At 46.9% G+C, this 18,049-nt stretch overlaps 4 protein-coding genes across 4 annotated transcripts in view; 3 read left to right on the top strand and 1 right to left on the bottom strand.

Moving 5' to 3' along the window:
- Positions 1–1,073: 1,073 nt before the first annotated feature.
- PtA15_9A312 (uncharacterized protein) lies at positions 1,074–1,521 on the bottom strand (the record flags this gene model as incomplete). Its single annotated transcript, XM_053172509.1, has 2 exons — positions 1,074–1,427; positions 1,501–1,521. The coding sequence occupies 2 exons, from the start codon at positions 1,519–1,521 to the stop codon at positions 1,074–1,076; spliced, it is 375 nt and encodes a 124-aa protein (XP_053023742.1).
- Positions 1,522–1,704: 183 nt separating this feature from the next.
- Positions 1,705–3,007, top strand: PtA15_9A313 (uncharacterized protein; the record flags this gene model as incomplete). The annotated part of the gene is made up of 5 exons (XM_053172510.1): positions 1,705–1,761; positions 1,804–1,877; positions 1,946–2,230; positions 2,304–2,549; positions 2,629–3,007. 5 exons carry the CDS (start codon positions 1,705–1,707, stop codon positions 3,005–3,007), a joined length of 1,041 nt encoding a protein of 346 aa, XP_053023743.1.
- Positions 3,008–3,873: 866 nt separating this feature from the next.
- Positions 3,874–4,697, top strand: PtA15_9A314 (uncharacterized protein; the record flags this gene model as incomplete). The annotated part of the gene is made up of 4 exons (XM_053172511.1): positions 3,874–3,948; positions 4,104–4,134; positions 4,242–4,439; positions 4,603–4,697. 4 exons carry the CDS (start codon positions 3,874–3,876, stop codon positions 4,695–4,697), a joined length of 399 nt encoding a protein of 132 aa, XP_053023744.1.
- Positions 4,698–7,985: 3,288 nt separating this feature from the next.
- The window catches only part of PtA15_9A315 (uncharacterized protein), a gene marked incomplete at both ends in the record, with an annotated part of 31,187 nt that continues 21,123 nt past the window's right edge, over positions 7,986–18,049 (top strand). Inside the window, 2 exons of the mRNA XM_053172512.1 lie at positions 7,986–8,063; positions 8,146–8,182. Coding sequence (XP_053023745.1) covers positions 7,986–8,063; positions 8,146–8,182 — 115 coding nt within the window. The remainder of the gene's footprint in view (positions 8,064–8,145; positions 8,183–18,049) is intronic.

The raw sequence follows: 18,049 nt of genomic DNA on the forward strand, positions 1-18,049 counted from the left end.
GTAGACAGATTATTTATCACGCTACAAGCAGGGCCCAATTTACTAAACAAAAAATTCCGGGGGGGGGGGTCATGCGTGCCTCACATGTGTGTATCCAATCTACTAGTATGATGGACCTTGCCCTTCTTTAAGTGGGGGCCACCCATTTTCCTGCCTCCATACAGGATTGTAGTATTTTGACCACCTAGTTACAACATATTGACTGACTCCATGTTGACTGCAACGCTCCATGGGCACCATCATTCCAAGCTGGCATTCTATGCAGGAGTAATGCTTGCAGAGAATTTGTTTTTCACAGAGTGAGGAGTTCTGGTGTTGCAGCCAACCACACGCGTAGCTGTCTGTTGTGTCTGGACCTTCAGTGGGCCTCAGATGCTTTCCGTCGGTTGCAAAGCGCACTTCATCACGACGGAACTTGAGACAATCGGGACAAACTGACTTGTTGGGTGGTGCAAGCACTGTCCATGCCGCAGCAAGGGCGTACATGAGACATACAACAGGTCTGCTTTGCATGGCTGCAGTGGTTTTCTATGTGGGGTAGGGCAGCTTGTCTGCAGGAGGAATTGATCTTGGAACGTATGTGTGCTTCAGGTCTACGCAGGGGCTCTTGAAGTGGGAGAACGATACCACTATGCCAGCAAGCTGTGGCAGATAAAAACTCTTTTCACTATTTAAATGCAAGGCTTAGGGTCCAGTTGAGTTGCAAATTCCAGGGAAGAAGTAAATAATGCACATTTATGTTGTCGTTTACCGCCACACAACTTGTGGCCTGGAGCTCTAAACTTTCCCCACTACATACACCACGTGCTTCAATTTATTGAGGTACAAAAATAGCCAACAGGATGAGTATTAGTCAAACTCAGGAAATGGGTTATGTAAGTTGAAAAATAAAGCAGCTTGGTGGCACAGTTTGTAGATGTCCACAGACGGCACCAAGAACAGTTTTTGGCTGCCAATGTGGAGTATTTGCTCCAATTCTCTCCACCCGGGGTCAAAAAAGAACAGCAATCGGGGCTAACTCCCAATCGCGGCCGCGGAGGAAGCAAAACGGCAGGTGGAGTTTGGGCCGAGGATCACGGTCTCTTGAGCGTCGGACAGTGGCTGTCGGCGGAGGCCCCCTGTGGATAGGATGACTCCTTCTTAAGAAGGGTTCCGGCGGCCCTATTTTGAGGATCCCCGTCGAAGCCCGACGCCCCGGCCAGGAGGGTGGCGTTGATGCTTGGGAGCTGTATGGTGGGCTCCATTGCGCTGGGTTCATACACGGAATACTCCGGGAGACCGGTGCCGGTCAGACTGTTGAGCTCCCAGGGGCCGGGCCAGCTCAGTCCTTCCTCGTGGTGGCATCTTCCCTGCGTCCACGAGCCTTTCTGCAGTGGCTGCTTTCCGCTGAGATCGTGGCCCTGTATTTTCTTATGGGCGCTGGCGCTCTAGGCCGGACACTGGCCGGATGGTTCTCTATCGTCCAGTCAGGTATGAGCTATGTGATGACCAATCCGAGACTGGATAGCCCTTGCTGAGCATGTGGGGTCGTCTGCTACCGGTTTCCAGGACGCCGAGACAGTTTGTCTGATGGAAGAAGGCGTTGGTGGTTGTGGTGTTTGGGGTGGTTGGGGTGTGCTGGCGTCCCCCTGCGCTGGCCTACAAATTCACGACCGCCCGCCCCTCGGAAGTTGGAACACCCACCACGAACCACGACGAACCACGATGGCCGCAAACTCCCCTCCAGCCGCCCCCGCAGACGAGAAGCATCTGCCGCACACCGTCTTCGATGTCGACGACACCAACGACGACGACGCCCTGCAGCCCTCAGTCTCGCTCCTCAGCCATCCCCCACCCTCCAAACCACCCCCGGCACTCCATCCAGCGGTCATCATCGGGTCAGTGCACCAAACAAACACCAAACCCAATCCTGCAGCTGGCTCATCTCTTCTGTCTCTGTCTGCAGCATCTGGATCACCCTCTCCTCCTCGGTCATCATCTACAACAAATACATCCTCTCAGACCTCCACTTCGGATACCCCATCTCACTCACCACCTGGCACCTCACCTTTGCCACCATCGGCACCCGCATCCTCGCCAAGACCTCCCATCTCCTCGATGGCCTGTCCCAGATCACCATGACCTGGGACAGATGGCTCCGATCGATCCTGCCCATCGGCGCCCTCTTCAGCGCCAGCTTGATCTTCAGCAACATGGCCTATCTCACCCTCAGCGTCTCCTTCATCCAAATGTATATCTCACAAAAAAAAACACCGCCACCATCACAGTAACACTCACACCGTGCGTTTGTTTTTTGTTTATAGGTTGAAGGCTTTTACTTCTGTCGCCGTCCTCGCCATCTCGATCGTCATGGGCCTCGAAAAGGCCAACAAGCGCACCATGCTCATCGTCCTCCTCATCTCCCTCGGCGTCGCCATCGCCTCCGTCGGCGAACTCGAATTCGCCATGAGCGGCTTCATCTTCCAAACCCTCGGCATCCTCTTCGAAGCCACTCGCCTGGTCACCATCCAAAAACTCCTGCACGGGATGAAGATGGACCCCTTAGTCTCGTCTGTCTCCCCCTTTCCTCACTCACTCACTCTATCCAACCCTAATCTAGCCAACTGACTCAAAAAACGATCGCAATAGATTGTACTACTTTGCGCCTGTCTGTGCGACATTGAATGCGATCCTGATACCGGTCTACGAGGGATCAGCGCCATTCAAGGAAGCCTTGACCACCCTTGGCCCGCTGATCCTCGTCACGAATGCCTCGGTGGCCTTTGCGCTCAACGTCGCCGTCGTCTTCCTCATCGGCTCCGCCTCATCGCTCGTCTTGACCCTCAGCGGCGTCCTCAAAGACGTCCTCCTCGTCCTCGGCTCCGTCTTCCTCCTCGGCTCCACCGTCACCTTCATCCAACTCGCTGGCTACTCCCTCGCCCTCGCCGGCTTGGTCGCCTTCAAAACTAACCCCGACGTCCTCGACGACCGGATCCGTAGGATCCGCAGAGCCTTCGGTAAAGCTTAATCTCCCCCAAACTCGCCCTCCCCCTTAAACCGTTCATTTTAATGTCTTCCTTGGGTATATCGGCTATTCTGTGCTCTTGTGTTGGTTGACATGTGTGTGTGTGTGTACGTCACTCTACAACGGCATCCTGCCCCCCTCCCCCCCAAAAAAAAAAAAAAAAATCACAAACATATGTAGATATTTTACATAGCTATACATAGTTGAACATACGTACTAACCTTCCACACAAAAACCCACAAAAATGCACACCCGCACTTCTTCCTCTCTTTCCAGCCCACCATAGAATCCTTTTCTCTCTGCTCCCCATCATCACACATCTCATTAGCTTTTTTGTTGTTGTTGTTTTCTTCTTTTCTTTTGATCGATAAGAAATACATCTTTGCAACCCAAGTCCTTCTTTTGGCAAGGGGGAGAGGATTCACATTGTGCCTGTGAGATGTGGCTATCTAGATGTGTCAGATTTCCCTGCAAAATCTGGAAAAATCATAGTTGCTAGATGGACAGGAAGTCCTCCACTAATGTCAATGACATCATTGTATGTTTTTTTTATGAACATTCGAAGTTGAAAAAAAAAAAAACTGTTTTGGCCCCCTTTTTCTCTATCTTGTCCCTACTGCATACTTGGGTATCCAATCGGATACCGGGTTTCTGGAGATGTATCCTTGATCCGTTTCGCAGCCGACAGTCACACGGATACTGCCGGATCGACACGGTCCGGCTTGAAACTTAAGCGTCCCAGCGAGAGTGCCCTAATCCGGGCTAACTTAGCGCCCGGTGCGGATGGTCTCAGCGCGGGGCTTCGAGCCGCGGGGCGGGGATTGGCCAAATTCGAGCCTCTTTCCTCATTCGATCCCAGCAAAGAAGCGATGAACCCTTTCGCATCATCATCTTCTACCCGTTCTTTTCGCTTCACATCGGCCTCGATATTTGTCCTTCTTCAAGTAAGCACACGTTTGTCTTGCCCTCTTCTGCCCCTGGTTGATGCCCGAATTTCTCTGCTTGTAATAGTATTAATGCTGGTTGTGGATTTTTATTCCCGTTCTTTCTTTCTTCAAACTGGTTGTCTACGCGAACACTTCATTTGTGTGCGAAATAGTTGGTCTCATTTGGCGCGGCTGATATCTCGTGTGAGAACGTTCTTCTTAGCAGCAGTCTATACATCACTCGCGACGATGGAAGCCAGGAGAAAAGAAATGATGACTGACTCTCACCTTCCGACGGTCTTACGCCAAAGTTTGCAAGTGCATGTGCTTTACCAACTATACGATTGTGCCGCTATATAGACCGAAGGACCTGTCCAAGCCTTGCTTAACATGCACGAAACAGTTCTGCTTGGACCAGAAACTCTCGATCTGTCAGGATGCTAAGCTGGGTAATACTAATCTGGATACCGGGACGGGTGATGAAGGGGATATTAGGACTAAATGCTTTCGTTTGTTCTTTCATCGATTTACCACCCCACTGCTCCGAACATCCATTCTTGCTCTTCTTAAGTAAAGTCAACAATCCGACAAAGTAAAGACATACGCTGATTTAACTTTCTTTCGGTTTTCGTTTTTTTTCCCCCCCTGATCTGATCTGCAATATAATAACAGAACGTGATTCGACTAAAGATCAAGTGATCGTCGTCAGCTTCATAATCCTCACAACAATCTTACTGATATCTGCATTAGTCAAAGAACGTATCTAACCATCAATTAAGAAGAAGCCCACACCCCCAATTGACAGAGCAGTTAAAAAAAATAACAGGTGCCGGGTACCTGATGCCACTCCATCATAAATGCTGCTGCCGAGGGGGAGGGGATACGAAAGAAAACTGGACAGAGGCCTGCTGCTCGGGGGGGGGGGGGGGGGGGGGGATGACTTATTCATTACCCAATTCCCATACATTTTTGATTTTGTCCAATGAGTTATGGTATTCAAAATTGCATATGTCACTATTTACATAAAATCATAAAACCAATTTTGGCTGGGAGATGTCAGTTATGGTGTTCAAAGTTGGTTTGCATAATTTTATGCATGCATAAATCATAAAATCATAAAAATATTTTGGTGAGGAAATTTTGTATCACATAATCAGACAGTCATATCCCCTGCAAAAAAGATTTTATGATTTTATGATTTATGCATGCATAAAATTATGCAAACCAACTTTGAACACCATAAGTGTGCATAAAACTCAAAGTGACATCTCCCAGCCAAAATTGCAGTTTATGATTTTATGTGAAAAAATATTATGTAATTTTGAATACCATAAGTCTTGGTGGACAAACTCTGTCTGATAACTGCTTGGACAAGACTTTCTAAACACTAATTAGGGGGATTCAAAGGTGGTTGGGTCCAAATTGCATGGACTTTTGCAAGCTGGTGTCCAAGCAAACTTAGCACAAGTCCTGTGCCCGCTGGGTGCGGCGTGAAGTGCCTTGCACAAAGTGCAATCTCCTGTCAAGGAGGGATGTGCATGCAATCCATGTTTTTTGGTGTGAGAGCCCCATGTAAAGTTGAAGATTTTTGCAGGTGGCCAACTTTGTGCCCCAAAAGAACCCACTTCCCACAGGAAATGGCTCCTGCCGCCCACAACAGTCCAAAGGTGGGCTTCCCCTCTTCAAAATGGCGGCAGTCACAGGGGGATAGCTCTTGATTCATGGCCTGGAGAGCTGTTGGAAAAAGGTCTCTTTCTGAGATGCAGCTCAGCTGATGTAAGAATGCAGTATTCCACTGCCTTTCAATAGATTGAAACAGCTTTTGATACAAAGGCATATGTATTTATGATTTTTTTTCTCTCAATATGGGTTGCTTTTCTTGGTGTTTGAAGACTTCAAACGCAAGGATCAGGACTTATATTGGCAGCTACAAGGCCTAAATTGCATCAGAAGAAGCACACTCACAAGCACTTCTTAAGTCCAGAGGGGCATCCTCAGCAGGCTGACAGCTGCTTTACAAAAAAGGAAAAAAAGGAAAAAAAAAAGTTTGATATTCCTAGGGCTCTCATGAGGCCATGGTTTTTGCAGGTGAGCCTCTCTGTGAGACAGAGACCCTGTGGGACTGCCTCACTTGGAGAAACAGTGAAACAGATACCATACAATACAGTATCTTCAGATAATTGTGTATTGTGTCTGTTGAAAAATATAAAATTTTAAATATAAATGTATTGTATCTGCCTGAAGATACAATACCATAGTATTGTATCAATAAAGTATTAAAGCTTTATTTTCTTGTTTTTGTGCAACGTGGACTGTATTCAGAAAATCTATCAAAAACGTGAAAATACAGTATCTTGTATTGGGCTGTATTTGTGACAAGATTCCAAAGTTTGAATACATTTGTATAGTAATGGTATTTGAATATGATACAAATGCATAGTAATGGGTGCAAAAAAGATACAAATACAGGCAGATACAGATACATGTATTGTATTTTATTCATGGTTGCTGGGAGGCTTTGTTAAGCTTGGTGTTCAAGACTTTTCTTGAACACCTACTGGCAAAAAATCATTCAAGAAGGCTTCAGGGGCTAAGTAAAATGTGGCTTGCATGCACTTTTGCAACTAGGCGTTCAAGATCTGACTTGAATTCTGACTTGCAAAATTTTACACAAGTTGCATCTGGCCACATTTGAAACCTCCTATTTTATGCAGTGCCAGCAGTACAGGCGCCACAGTGTTGTGACAGGGACCCTAGAACCAGAGTCATACTGGGACCACCATGGCATGCATTCAGTTTCCACCTGTATTGGGGTTATTGATGGCACCCTATTTGTGCCATTGGGTTTCCCGCAACCTGAAGGGTGACCTGTGTTGGGTGCCATAACAACAGCTGTGGCAATGGTGCAACAAATGCAATACATGTATTGTACAGGCATATACATTGTATTGTATTTATTTTTGAATAATAAATGTCTTGGCGTATTTGTATTGCATTGGTTACCCAATACAATGCATATTGACCAAGCCAATCCACAAAATATTAAATTTGGGGTGGGCAATACATGATGAAGAAAATACATTGTATTGTATTGGACAAAAAATACAATACAAATACAATGTATACACTATACAAAACAATACAATACATGCCATATACAAATACATGTATAGTATTTGTTGCACCGTTGGCTGTGGTGACACTAATTCAGAGCCTGTGATATTGTCAGCCATCATTCCAGGGGATTTACTTTGCCAACAGCAAGTTTTTACAAGCTTGATACATGGGTTACTTGTTGTCAATTTTACATGGGGTTACTTGTTACTGACTTATCTGCATTGTGTTTATCCGTTGCGGAAATATGTTATATGGGGGTTACATGCCACATGTCAATGTTATACAGGCAACGGTGAAAGGCTACGCTGCGCTACAAAAAGCGCCTGTTTTAGCGCAGCGCAGCAGGTACCTGCTACGTGGACCTCCCAAAAAGCTGTAGCGCAGCCATAAACTGCTGCGCTACGGCTAAATGTATCTCCCAGGCGCTGCAAAAAAAGCCGCGCTTTTGGTACATGATAGCGCAGCGCAGCGCAAAAGACGCTTCTTCCCCGCTACAAGTGCGCTACATGCGCTTTTAGGGTAGAAGAGCGCAGCCGTCCTTGCCTTGGTGGCGGCTGCGCTGGGCTGCGCTGCCACGCCGGAGGATTGTACATATCACCACCCAGCACATCCATCCACCTGGCCAGCGTTGGTGTGGACTGAGCCGGTACTACATACATACTTCCTCCTTCCCTCACCAATCTATTGACTTCATCTTAATATCTGTTCACACTCCAATCCACGCTTGAATATGACTGGCAGACACCCTCAAGATGCCCCTTCTACCCCTCCAAATACAACCAGCAATCCAAGCGAACAAACCAAGTCAACCTGCCGAGAGTCATCCCGTATGCGCACCCCAAGCTCTCACCCCGGATTTGTACCTACTCAAGGTGATTCTCAGCGAGCCCTTGTTCCTCAACTGCCAAAGGTCAAGAAAACTGCCCCAGTCCCAGAGGATGACAACAACGGAAGTGAACCAGAAATTGTGGTGGCAAAAAAGGCCGCCACTAAGAGACCAGGTCAAGCCCCGTAATGTAAGCCCCCGGTCTGTTCTTGCGTATTATCATGCTGGCCATTCATTTTGACAATTGCCTGATTTGAATTCTTTTGACACAGGCTGATTCTGGGCTAAAGCAGGTTGCTAGCCGCACTGGTAAGAACATAATGGTCAACTTGGATCAGAACTCTGATGCCAAACACAATCAGGTTCTATCTCAAAAGACAAAAATAAAAATAAGGATGGGTATGATCATCCGCGCTTATATTTCTTTCTGGTTGGAGAAGGACCAGGTAAGGTTGGATCAAAAACTCTCATTCATATCTCTTGTCAATTAGTCACTGATTTGTTTTGGTTTAATTTTCTTACAATTACAGGATGAAAACTCTACTGCATATTGCTGCCAGTGGTGCCCAAACAGTTTTAAGGTGTCGGGCCATTCAACATACAACCTCAAAACTCATCGCGATGGTGCCAACAATAAAGGTTCAATCCAATCGGCTTGCCCAGGCCGTGAAAAGGCAATTGCTGCCGGAGTGCACCTCCCCCCAACGGCAGGCAAAGCGTTGAAAGAAAAGTCAAAGGGCCAACCAGCTTCAACTAGCAATCTCATTTCCTATACCACCAAAGGCCGATTTGATAACAAAACCCTCAACAAACTACTTGTCATCTGGATCGTTCGCCAATCACTCCTGTGGCCCCGTATTGAGGACTTCCTCCTTTGTGTGTGTTTTGATTATGCTGCACACAACTCAAAGCTTCACTCTTGGATCTGGGCTGCAATGCAGGCCCACCTACTCTACCTCAAACAGAGAACACAGGTCATCAATGTGATCAAAGTAAGTTGCTTGATCATCAAACAATGATTCATGTCATTCTCATTTAAAAGATCTTTCTTTCTTTCTTAGACTTCAGGTTTGAAGATCTCCCTTGTATCCAATGTGTGGACCACAAAGGGAAGCCACAAGGTGTTCTTATGGATAATGTGCTGCTATATTGACATGAATTGGACCTATGTTTGCCAGCACCTAGCAATCAAATACATCTTGTGGCATCATAATGGTAAGTACTTGGCTGCTCCATTTGCCAAAGTACTTATAAAACATGGTGTCCACAATAAGATAAGTCTTCTAATCCTTTTATTTGTCTGATCATTTTCCTCCTTAAAACAGAATCAAACCTGACTTTTCATTTGTCTCTTCACGTCCTTGCCCAGACAACCAACTCTGGAAGTAATAACTTCACAATGGCAAAGTCAGTTTCCAGCATTTTCCAAGCTCACGATTCAACTAACTGGGATCTGCCACGTCATCACATTAATCCTTGGCGCTGGTTTAAAGGCGTTGAATCTACCCAAGGCCATTGTGACACCCAAAAAAGCCGACAAACCCTTTCCAGTTTTATATTCCATTCCCAAGGAAGAGGGCAATGATAGCTCCAATGAGATCACCAAGATAACCAATCAACCAGCAGATCAATCCAAAGACAAGTATGATGATGTTGACCCGGACAACGCTGAAGCCCCTCACCAAGAGCCGGGTTGGGAGAATGAAATCGATGAGGACATGCTTGAGGAATGTGACCAAATGGGAATTGCATTCACTTTGAAGAAGGTAAAAACAACCTTTCTAAATCTATGCTTCTCCAGCCAACTGACTTTATGATAGTTTTTTATGCATCAGATTGACTATATTTGCAGAAGAATTGCCTTGTCTTCACAAAAACGGGGGGAGTGGGGCCTCTGGGCCAAGAGGCTTGGGTACAAGGGTTGAGGGCTTATTGGTGGCTACGGTATTACATGGAATATTGTTTACAACAGCTGGAAATGTGCATACAATGGCAGACGGGTTATCAAACAACTTTTGAAAAATGAGAATGACAAGTGCGCCGGAAAATTGAGAGAATCTCACTTCTTCAAATCCTACACGCTATGTTCGGAAGAATGGGACAACGTAAACTCTTTGAATAATGTCTTAAAGGTGAGTTGTTCTTGTTTTTCATCTTTTGCAATGGCGCTTCAGCAATGCCCAATGTAACTTTTTCCAGGATTTCTTGGAGATGACCAAGCGGATGGAGGGGGATGGCCCAAAATTGCCCATGGTCCTCTACAAGTACATACACTTACTGGAAAACTTAGAACGCAAGGAAGCTGATGCAACTTCAACTCCACTTGAGCCAATGTTTGCGCCCATGATTCACATCACAAAGAAATATCTTGACTTCGCGGTAATACTGGCAACCTTCCTTCACCCAGCATGGCGCATGATGCTGTTTACCAAACGACTTGAAAAACATGTCCCGCGTGTCAAACAGCTTATTACTGAAACCTTCAAAGAACACAAGGAAATTATCAAATTGCTTTGGCCGCCATCTTCATTGGTGTTGCCCAAGACTTCACAGCTTAATTCCAAAGCCACCAATTCAGATTCGGGAGACGAGTTCAATTTTTATTCAAAGGTCTCACAAGCGGCTTTCTTGAACACAGAGCTCAAACAATATAATAGTGGGATGTTCCCAATGGAAAAAAAGGGAGATGTTTTAGCTTGGTGGAAAGTAAGCATTCTACCTTCTAGCTTGGCTTCTTCACTTCAAGTTGCTGATATACTTTTGACATCAGAAAAACTCCCAGCACTTCCCTGTTATGGCTTCGTTGGCGAGGGATTATCTTGCCTGTCCCGCAAGCTTGGCTTCCGTGAAGCGTACATTTTCAGGAGCAGCTAATGTTTGTTCAGCAGGTCGGTCAAGCCTGGCAATAAGAACCATCAAGCGCTGCATTAGCAGCCATATGTGGCTGCGCAACAAGGTTAGGATGGAGGGAGACTTCTCAGACTTTCAGAAGCTCATTGATGGGGCTTGTGACAACCCCAAATTCCAGGTTGGAAAAAAGAAGAGTGATGTGACTGCTAAAAATAAATGAGTATCTAAGTAAAATATATATTTCATTTCCATTGAGACTGCTAAAAATAAACACGTATCTAAGTTCACTAAAACCTGTAACTCAACTTTGGTTCAAGGGTTTCCCCTCATCAAAACCAAAAAAAAAACCATGAGTTTTAACTCAGTAGGGCTGGCGCGAATCCTGCTAACCAGTACCCTAAGCCCCCATTGCCTTTGACACTCCCCTGTGGCTTTAAAGTGCCTAGGTGGGGGAGCGTGGGGGAAAGCCGTTGGTGAAAATGGAGGCCCTATTTATATTCTTTTCTACTGGAAGGTCTTCCTTCCAGTTGGTAGGGTTTACAGCCCTTTTGACCGGAAGGGATTCCCTCCAGTCAGATAGGCTGTAGAGCCTCTTCGCCTGAAATGATTTACTTCCGGTCAAAGAAGCTGTAGAGCCCCTTTAACCGGAAGGGAATCCTTCCAGTCAAAGAGGCTGTAGAGCTCCTTTGACCGGAAGGGAATGCTTCCAGTCGAAGAGGCTGTATAGCCCCTTCGACCGGAAGGGAATCCTTCCAGTCGAAGAGGCTGTAGAGCCCCTTCGACCGGAAGGGAATCCTTCCAGTCAAAGAGGCTGCAGAGCCCCTTCGACTGGAAGGCAATCCTTCCAGTCGAAGAGGCTGTAGAGCCCCTTCGACCGGAAGGGAATCCTTCCAGTCAAAGAGGCTGCAGAGCCCCTTCGACTGGAAGGCAATCCTTCCAGTCGAAGGCTGCAGTAATGGTGAAAGGCTGCGCTGCGCTACAAAAAGCGCCCGTTTTAGCGCAGCGCAGCGGGCGCCCGCTACGTGCCCGCCCCAAAAAGCTGTAGCGCAGCCATAAACCGCTGCGCTACGGCTAAATGTAGCTCACTTGCGCTATTCCCCAGGTGAAAAAGCGCAAGCGCAGCGGGAAAAGCTGCGCTTTTGAGCTAATATAGTGCAGCGCAGCTGAAAAAAGCTTTTTGGCGCTAAAGTTGCGCTGCATGCACTTTTCTGCTGTGAAAGCGCAATAGCGCAGCAGCTCTGATTTGTTTCAAGGCGGCAGCATAGCCCACAGTCGAGGTCTTGGATATGATGGATCCCAAGACCTCTGCTGTGCGCTGCAAGAGACTCCGGAGAGGGTGGCCGCTGGCTTTGCTAATACCCCTTGGCTCCTCCAATTCATACATCCCGCTGTGGTTTGGTACCTCAAGCTCTACTTCCCTCCCCTTCCTCAGTCTGTTGCCCCCATCATCTGTTCTTTCAGAGTTTTTGCTTCTAAATTTTTTTAGTTATGGCTGCCAAAGACAAAGACCCCAGACAATCAACCTTGCCAGTGATCAACATCAATCAAACCACAGAGAATCTTCCTGTATGCGCACCCCAATTACTTGCGACTTTCTTGCTTGTCCTGCGGGCTCTCCTTTGCTCAAACAAACATTCTATGGCGCAGCAAAGGTGTGCTCATCAGGTCGGTCTATTCTTTTGGTCCAAACAATCAAGCACTGCATTAGCAGCCACATGGGGCTGTGAAACATTGTTATGTATACTTTTCCTCAACACTGATTCATTGTTTATTTCAAAATCATCTGATGTCCCCAAATGAAATGGTTTCACTTATTAAATTAAATTTCTTCAGTGGCTGTGAGGGAGACTTTGCAATAGTGTCTGAATTAAACCTGATCTCAATGCACAGTCTGAGACGAGCAGCGGCAAAGCCGCCCTAAAAGTCTAGTTTAAATAAAACACTAGAGGAAAAGGTGGCTGCGCCGCTGCAGGGACCAGGTGCCCATCTCATCTCCTTACTCTGTGGCAGTAGTTCATGTGTCCATGTTTTTGAATTAAGAATTTACAGAGGGTTTTGAGATATTTTTCATCCAGGTTGATCTGTCTTTGGTGCCAAAAACTATGCCTTAAGCATGAATACAGTCAAACACTTGAAAACCCAAACCCTTGTGGACAGAATTTGCTATGTGGTTAGGCAGGTTATGTGGTTTCAAGAGCTAGCTACACACCAAAATTTAATTTTGGTGGACCCAAATGAGTGTGGGGTTTGGAGAGTTACTCCCTTAAACAAGAATGTGGTTTGATAGGTTTGACTGTAACTTGCATTATCCACAATTGACAAGCATCATTTGTCTTTCCAGGGTTTCACAATTGGAATTTGAAAAACTTTAGTACCCATTTTCTTGAGGATGTAGCTCACATTAAAGATGATTTTATTACTTTTTATAAAATCATGTACCCAGCTCAGAAACTCCTATGACATTTGTCTCAGTGAAGAACTAAATACCTGTCACAAAAATTTTAAGCTTTTTAAATTGATAAACTGTATAGTTCAATCAGCAATACTCAATCATGAATAAGACAAGGTTCTTCTTTGAATGGGTAGTAACCATTTGGAATGAGAGATATATGAAATTATAGCTGTAAAAATTGATCAGCAAAGTTGGAGGAGTGGATTGGGCGGCTGGACCATGAAGGACAATTGGGATCCTGAGATAAGGAATCCAACAGAGTCATCGAGTGGTTCGCCGTCGAGGTTTTCGTCAATTCCAACGTGCTGGTTGCTGGTTGTGTGCTCGAAGTGCCAGAAAGCTCTCCGGCGTTCCCATGATAGGGACCCCGTTGAGAGCGCCGCCGGCCTTATGTCATGCGCTTCTCAGCGCCGCAGATGGCGAGCATTTTTGTTCCAAGCCTTCCTCGGATGTTTTGTCGCATGTACAGAGCGGTCGCGGGCCTTAAACGGCGGGCATGCGAGGTCGATGGCCAGCGTCATTAGGTGGCCAACCGGCCGGCTCGCCCGCGCTGTGGGGCCGGACGCCTCACTGTGTCGCCACTCCAGCGAGCGGGGCAGGTTGGCGGCCTGGGGGCGACCCCCTGATGCAACACCGGGTAGTTACGATGCCAGTAACGGCATCGTAACGGTAACGTATCGTGTTTTTGCGCGTTACCGCTACCGTTACTGGTAACGGTGGTGCGGTACCGCTAGTTTGCTTTTTTCAAGCTTTTCTTTTGGGCGCGTTACGATTTTTTTACGGCTAGAGGTAGCGATTTTTTTTGGAAGTACAACCTACTGGGTCAGAAAGATGAGCCCATATACCGGCCCTCAGAGCCAAGTAACCGAGTGGGGTTCCTCACCGGCATGCTGGTGAGGAGATGCTGGTTTCCCGCCAAGGACTCAGGAGAACATATCAGAAGACAGCCGGGTACATATCAAGCAGGCATAAAAGAACTGTAGCTGTTTGCTGGAAATATCCTCATTGGCGAGAGCTTACAATGTGAGATCACCAAGCAGTAGGCCTCCTTTGGCAAGCGGGTACATACACCTTTTGACTGCTTGCTGGGGACTGGGAGGAATCTTCCTCAGAATCATCCAGGCAAGCGGAAGAAGCCCCAGTTGTAGGTTCATGTAACCACTTGCCAGAGATGATTTCTACCGGGCCCGCTTGCAAACAACTTCGGCAAGCAGTTACAAGGCGCTCGCCGAAGGGGAATTTTTCAGGGCAAGCAAAAGGTCATCTTTGGGTCTTACTAAGTGGGTACACTCCAGCTTGCCAAGTATATTGGCAAGCCAGAGAATGTGCACGCTCAGGAGGAATCCTCCCGAGCAAGCCAAAGAGAATCCATGCCCGGCGAGTGGATGCAAAGGTGTAACCGCTCCGTTTGGTTGGCAGAGCAAGTAGTACCTTGCACCTGCTTACCAAGATCCTTTGCAAGCAAAGATAAAGGAAGGGACTCCCTCCCCTGCAACGAGCGGGTATCAAGTTGCTTGCCGAGGTCCTTGGCAAGCAGGTACAAGGAGCTTGCCCGGGATGAATATGAACCCCGGGGGCAAGAGGAAAATGTACAGAGGTGTATGCACCCGCTCGGCTGGGCAAGCACCCAATCGGGATGGCCGATGGCTGGGGGTGATCCTCCTGATCAAATACATAGCTAAGGTAGATTCTCCGAATCCGGAATTAGTTTGGTTATATTCACCCCACCACTGTTGCCTGATGTGGACCTCCCATGTCGGCAGCGCCACCGCAGCGCAAGGGAATGACACCTGCCCGACCATCACGACGGGTTGGCCTGCGGGACGGGCGACGCGAAGGCACCCAGCGTGGCTTACAACAACCTGATGTGGGTCCTGACGCCACCTGGCCTTGGGCGCCCCACCCCCTATCACCGTGACGCCAAGCTGGCGCCCTCATGGCGCCGCAGCTTTGCCCGATTCGTCCGGGTGTGTAGTTTACATCCATATGAAGTCACTGCCGCGCGGGTCAAAGATGCATCAGCGGCGTGGCGGTGGCATTGTCGCCAAGGATATGCACTTGGCATGCAGGGCCAAGTCGAGGAAGCCAATGCGAGTTTGCTGGGGGAACTGGAACGTGTATAAAAAGAGGTGCCCTTGAGTTTGGATAATCCCCAGGGCATCCTCTGCCGCTGTACTTCCAGCGTGCAGTTTGTCCTCACCCCCTCCGCTGTTGCACTTGCGCAGTTTGAGGGGCTAAACTCGTTGGCCCCCCTTTGCATAATGCCTTCAATGCGGCACGCTGGGGGTCATCCTCTCACTGTTTTTTAACCCTGCTAGACAGGGATGGACAGTGGGCCACGGTGCATCAGCTTGCTGATGTTAGGTGGCTGGTTGCAGGTTATAGTTGTAAAATTATGTTTTTTTGTTGTTTTGGCATTTGTAGAGGAAAAACCTTTTATGTTTTTTTTCTGGAAGTTGTAGAGGGGAAACCCTTGATTTTTTTTTTTTTAATTTTTGGATATTTGTAGGGGAAACCCTTGAATTTTTGTTTTGTGATTCTGAGGCTTTAATAAACTTGGATATATTCCATTTCCATATACCTCTAGTAAAGTACAAAAACATATATTAAAGAATAAAAAAATTGTTTTTTTCTCTCCTTCTACATATAGCACGAATCACCTGAAAGAGTACTTTACCTATCCTGCCCCCCCCCCCCCCCCCCCAAAAAAAAAAGTAAAGAAGCGCTACAAAATAGTGCAGCGCGCTTTTCACGGCTAGTTTATTCTCCCTAGAAAAAAAAGTGGAAAAAAGCGCTACAAAATAGCGCAGCCCACTTTTTATAGCGCAAGCGCAGCGTTTTTGCGCTACACTAGAGGCCAAGGCGGCTTCGCCGCTGCAAAACACAGGTTTATTTGTGTGGCCTCCCCTGTTCCTGGTCTTCCATATCAATTGGCCTATGTAGTAAGAGTCCAGATATGGCATTATTAACACAATTTATTTGAATGATAATTACAAGATTAGATTAAAATTAAAAGAGGGGAAGGATTGCAGGGGAGCGAGTGAGGAACGAACAGTTCCCCCCTGTCCACGAAGGCGGCATGAGCGGGCAAGGACCTGGGCGTACCTGGCAAGAGGCCGGGCACCATGTCGCACCTGCGACTTCCGGCCTCGCGGGTCATATAAGTATTAAAGTATGACCCTTGGTGCTGATGGTTTCGAAGCCCTCAGCGCTCTTCTCCCCATCATCGCCCAGAGCCTGCTCATCTAGAGCCGCTCGCCTTTTCTCTCAAAATCGTTTATTTTTGCTTTGACAAGCGAGTCTATTTTCTACAGACCGCATCCTTATCACTTTGGATCTCTATCCTTCCTCTGGTTCATCCTTACGTCTTCGTTATTTCCGCTTTCATAGCGAGTCTATTTTCTACAGACGACATCCTCATATTTTCGCATCCTCATCCTCATCTTTTCGCATCTTCGCTATCAAACAACCGTTCGACTTCGAATTCTTTTCCTTCCGATTACACGTATATAAGACCGCGATCCTCACCGTCTCGTATCTCACTTTAACCATTCCCTATCGCCAAGCGTATAGAGCTCTTCTGGTATTCAATTAAGGTAATGTAAAGCAACTGTCCTTTCTAAGTCACGATATATACCACTTTATCTTCCGAACGCGTGAACAAAGCCTCATTGAGCTCCAAACCGCGCTTCATATCAATAACATATATTCCAATTCAACTTCCGAGCGCGTGATCCAAGCCTCCTTGAGCTCCAACCGCGGTTTGTATCGATAACTTGTCCTTTTCTACCGCGCAACGCATGCTGTCTCAAGCTGCTGCAGCAATTTTCTATACACATGATCATTAGCGAGCCACAAGCCTGAATAGAGCTCCAAGCCGCCCTAATAGTCGTTCATAAATGTTAACCCGCAACACACGCAATTTCCTACACACATGTGCGTTGACAAGCATTAAGCCTGAATAAGAGCTCCAAGCCGCAGTCAGAATGTTTTTGACGAGCGTTTAAGCCTGAATAAGAGCTCCAAGCCGCATTCATAATCTTTTACAATTGTTTTAAAGACACTTCGCTCCAGTTTATCTTTCCATTTGCTTCCGGTTTCGCTCTCCGGCCTCGTTATCTTCTCTCCAAGATCTCCACTCCGAGTCGTTCTCTGCAGAACAGACTCCTCTCCACTTCATCCTCACAATATTCAAGCGCGCGAAACTCTTATTGGTTCTCGTTTTAAAAGGTAAGGGATATCGTAGTATTAGTGGTTGCACGTTTTTTCCTTATCCTCCATACGCGTGAACTAAGCCGTCTCGAGCTCCAAACCGCACATGATAGATTTATTCGTAACTAAGCTTTGTGATCTTGCGCCTTCACCATTACGCGATCCTCCATCCTTCATTCAATTTCATAGACGGCCACGTCACATTACTATCCAGGCTGCAGCATATATATCTTTATATCCTTTTACTACTCGCGTAGAAACAAGCAATGATTGAGCTCCAAATCCGCGTTTCTCAAACCTTTACTTCCGTGGACTTGAGCCGTCGAGCTCCCATCCGGATTGATAAACTGACGACATTGCGTACTCTTTAATTGGTGCCAAAAATTTCACTCAGCGCGAATTCTCACGCGTGCGGATATCAGAGATTTCTCAACCTCTAGCGTGTACCAAGCTCCAGTTTTGTTATTGTTCCATTGATAAACACCAGTTTGTTTGGGAATTTTGGGCGCGCAATAAGCTCTAGTGAGCTCCAAACCGGACGTTTTTTTTTTCGTTATACACCCGTCTATACATCGGTATACTTACCCACGTTTGGATTATCGTTCTAAATGATTACAATGATCATTTCAACTCGCGTGATCTAAGCTAAAACGTAAGCTCCC

The sequence above is a fragment of the Puccinia triticina genome, chromosome 9A (genome assembly GCF_026914185.1).
Source record: "Puccinia triticina chromosome 9A, complete sequence".
In the NCBI taxonomy this organism is placed as follows: Eukaryota; Fungi; Basidiomycota; class Pucciniomycetes; order Pucciniales; family Pucciniaceae; genus Puccinia; species Puccinia triticina.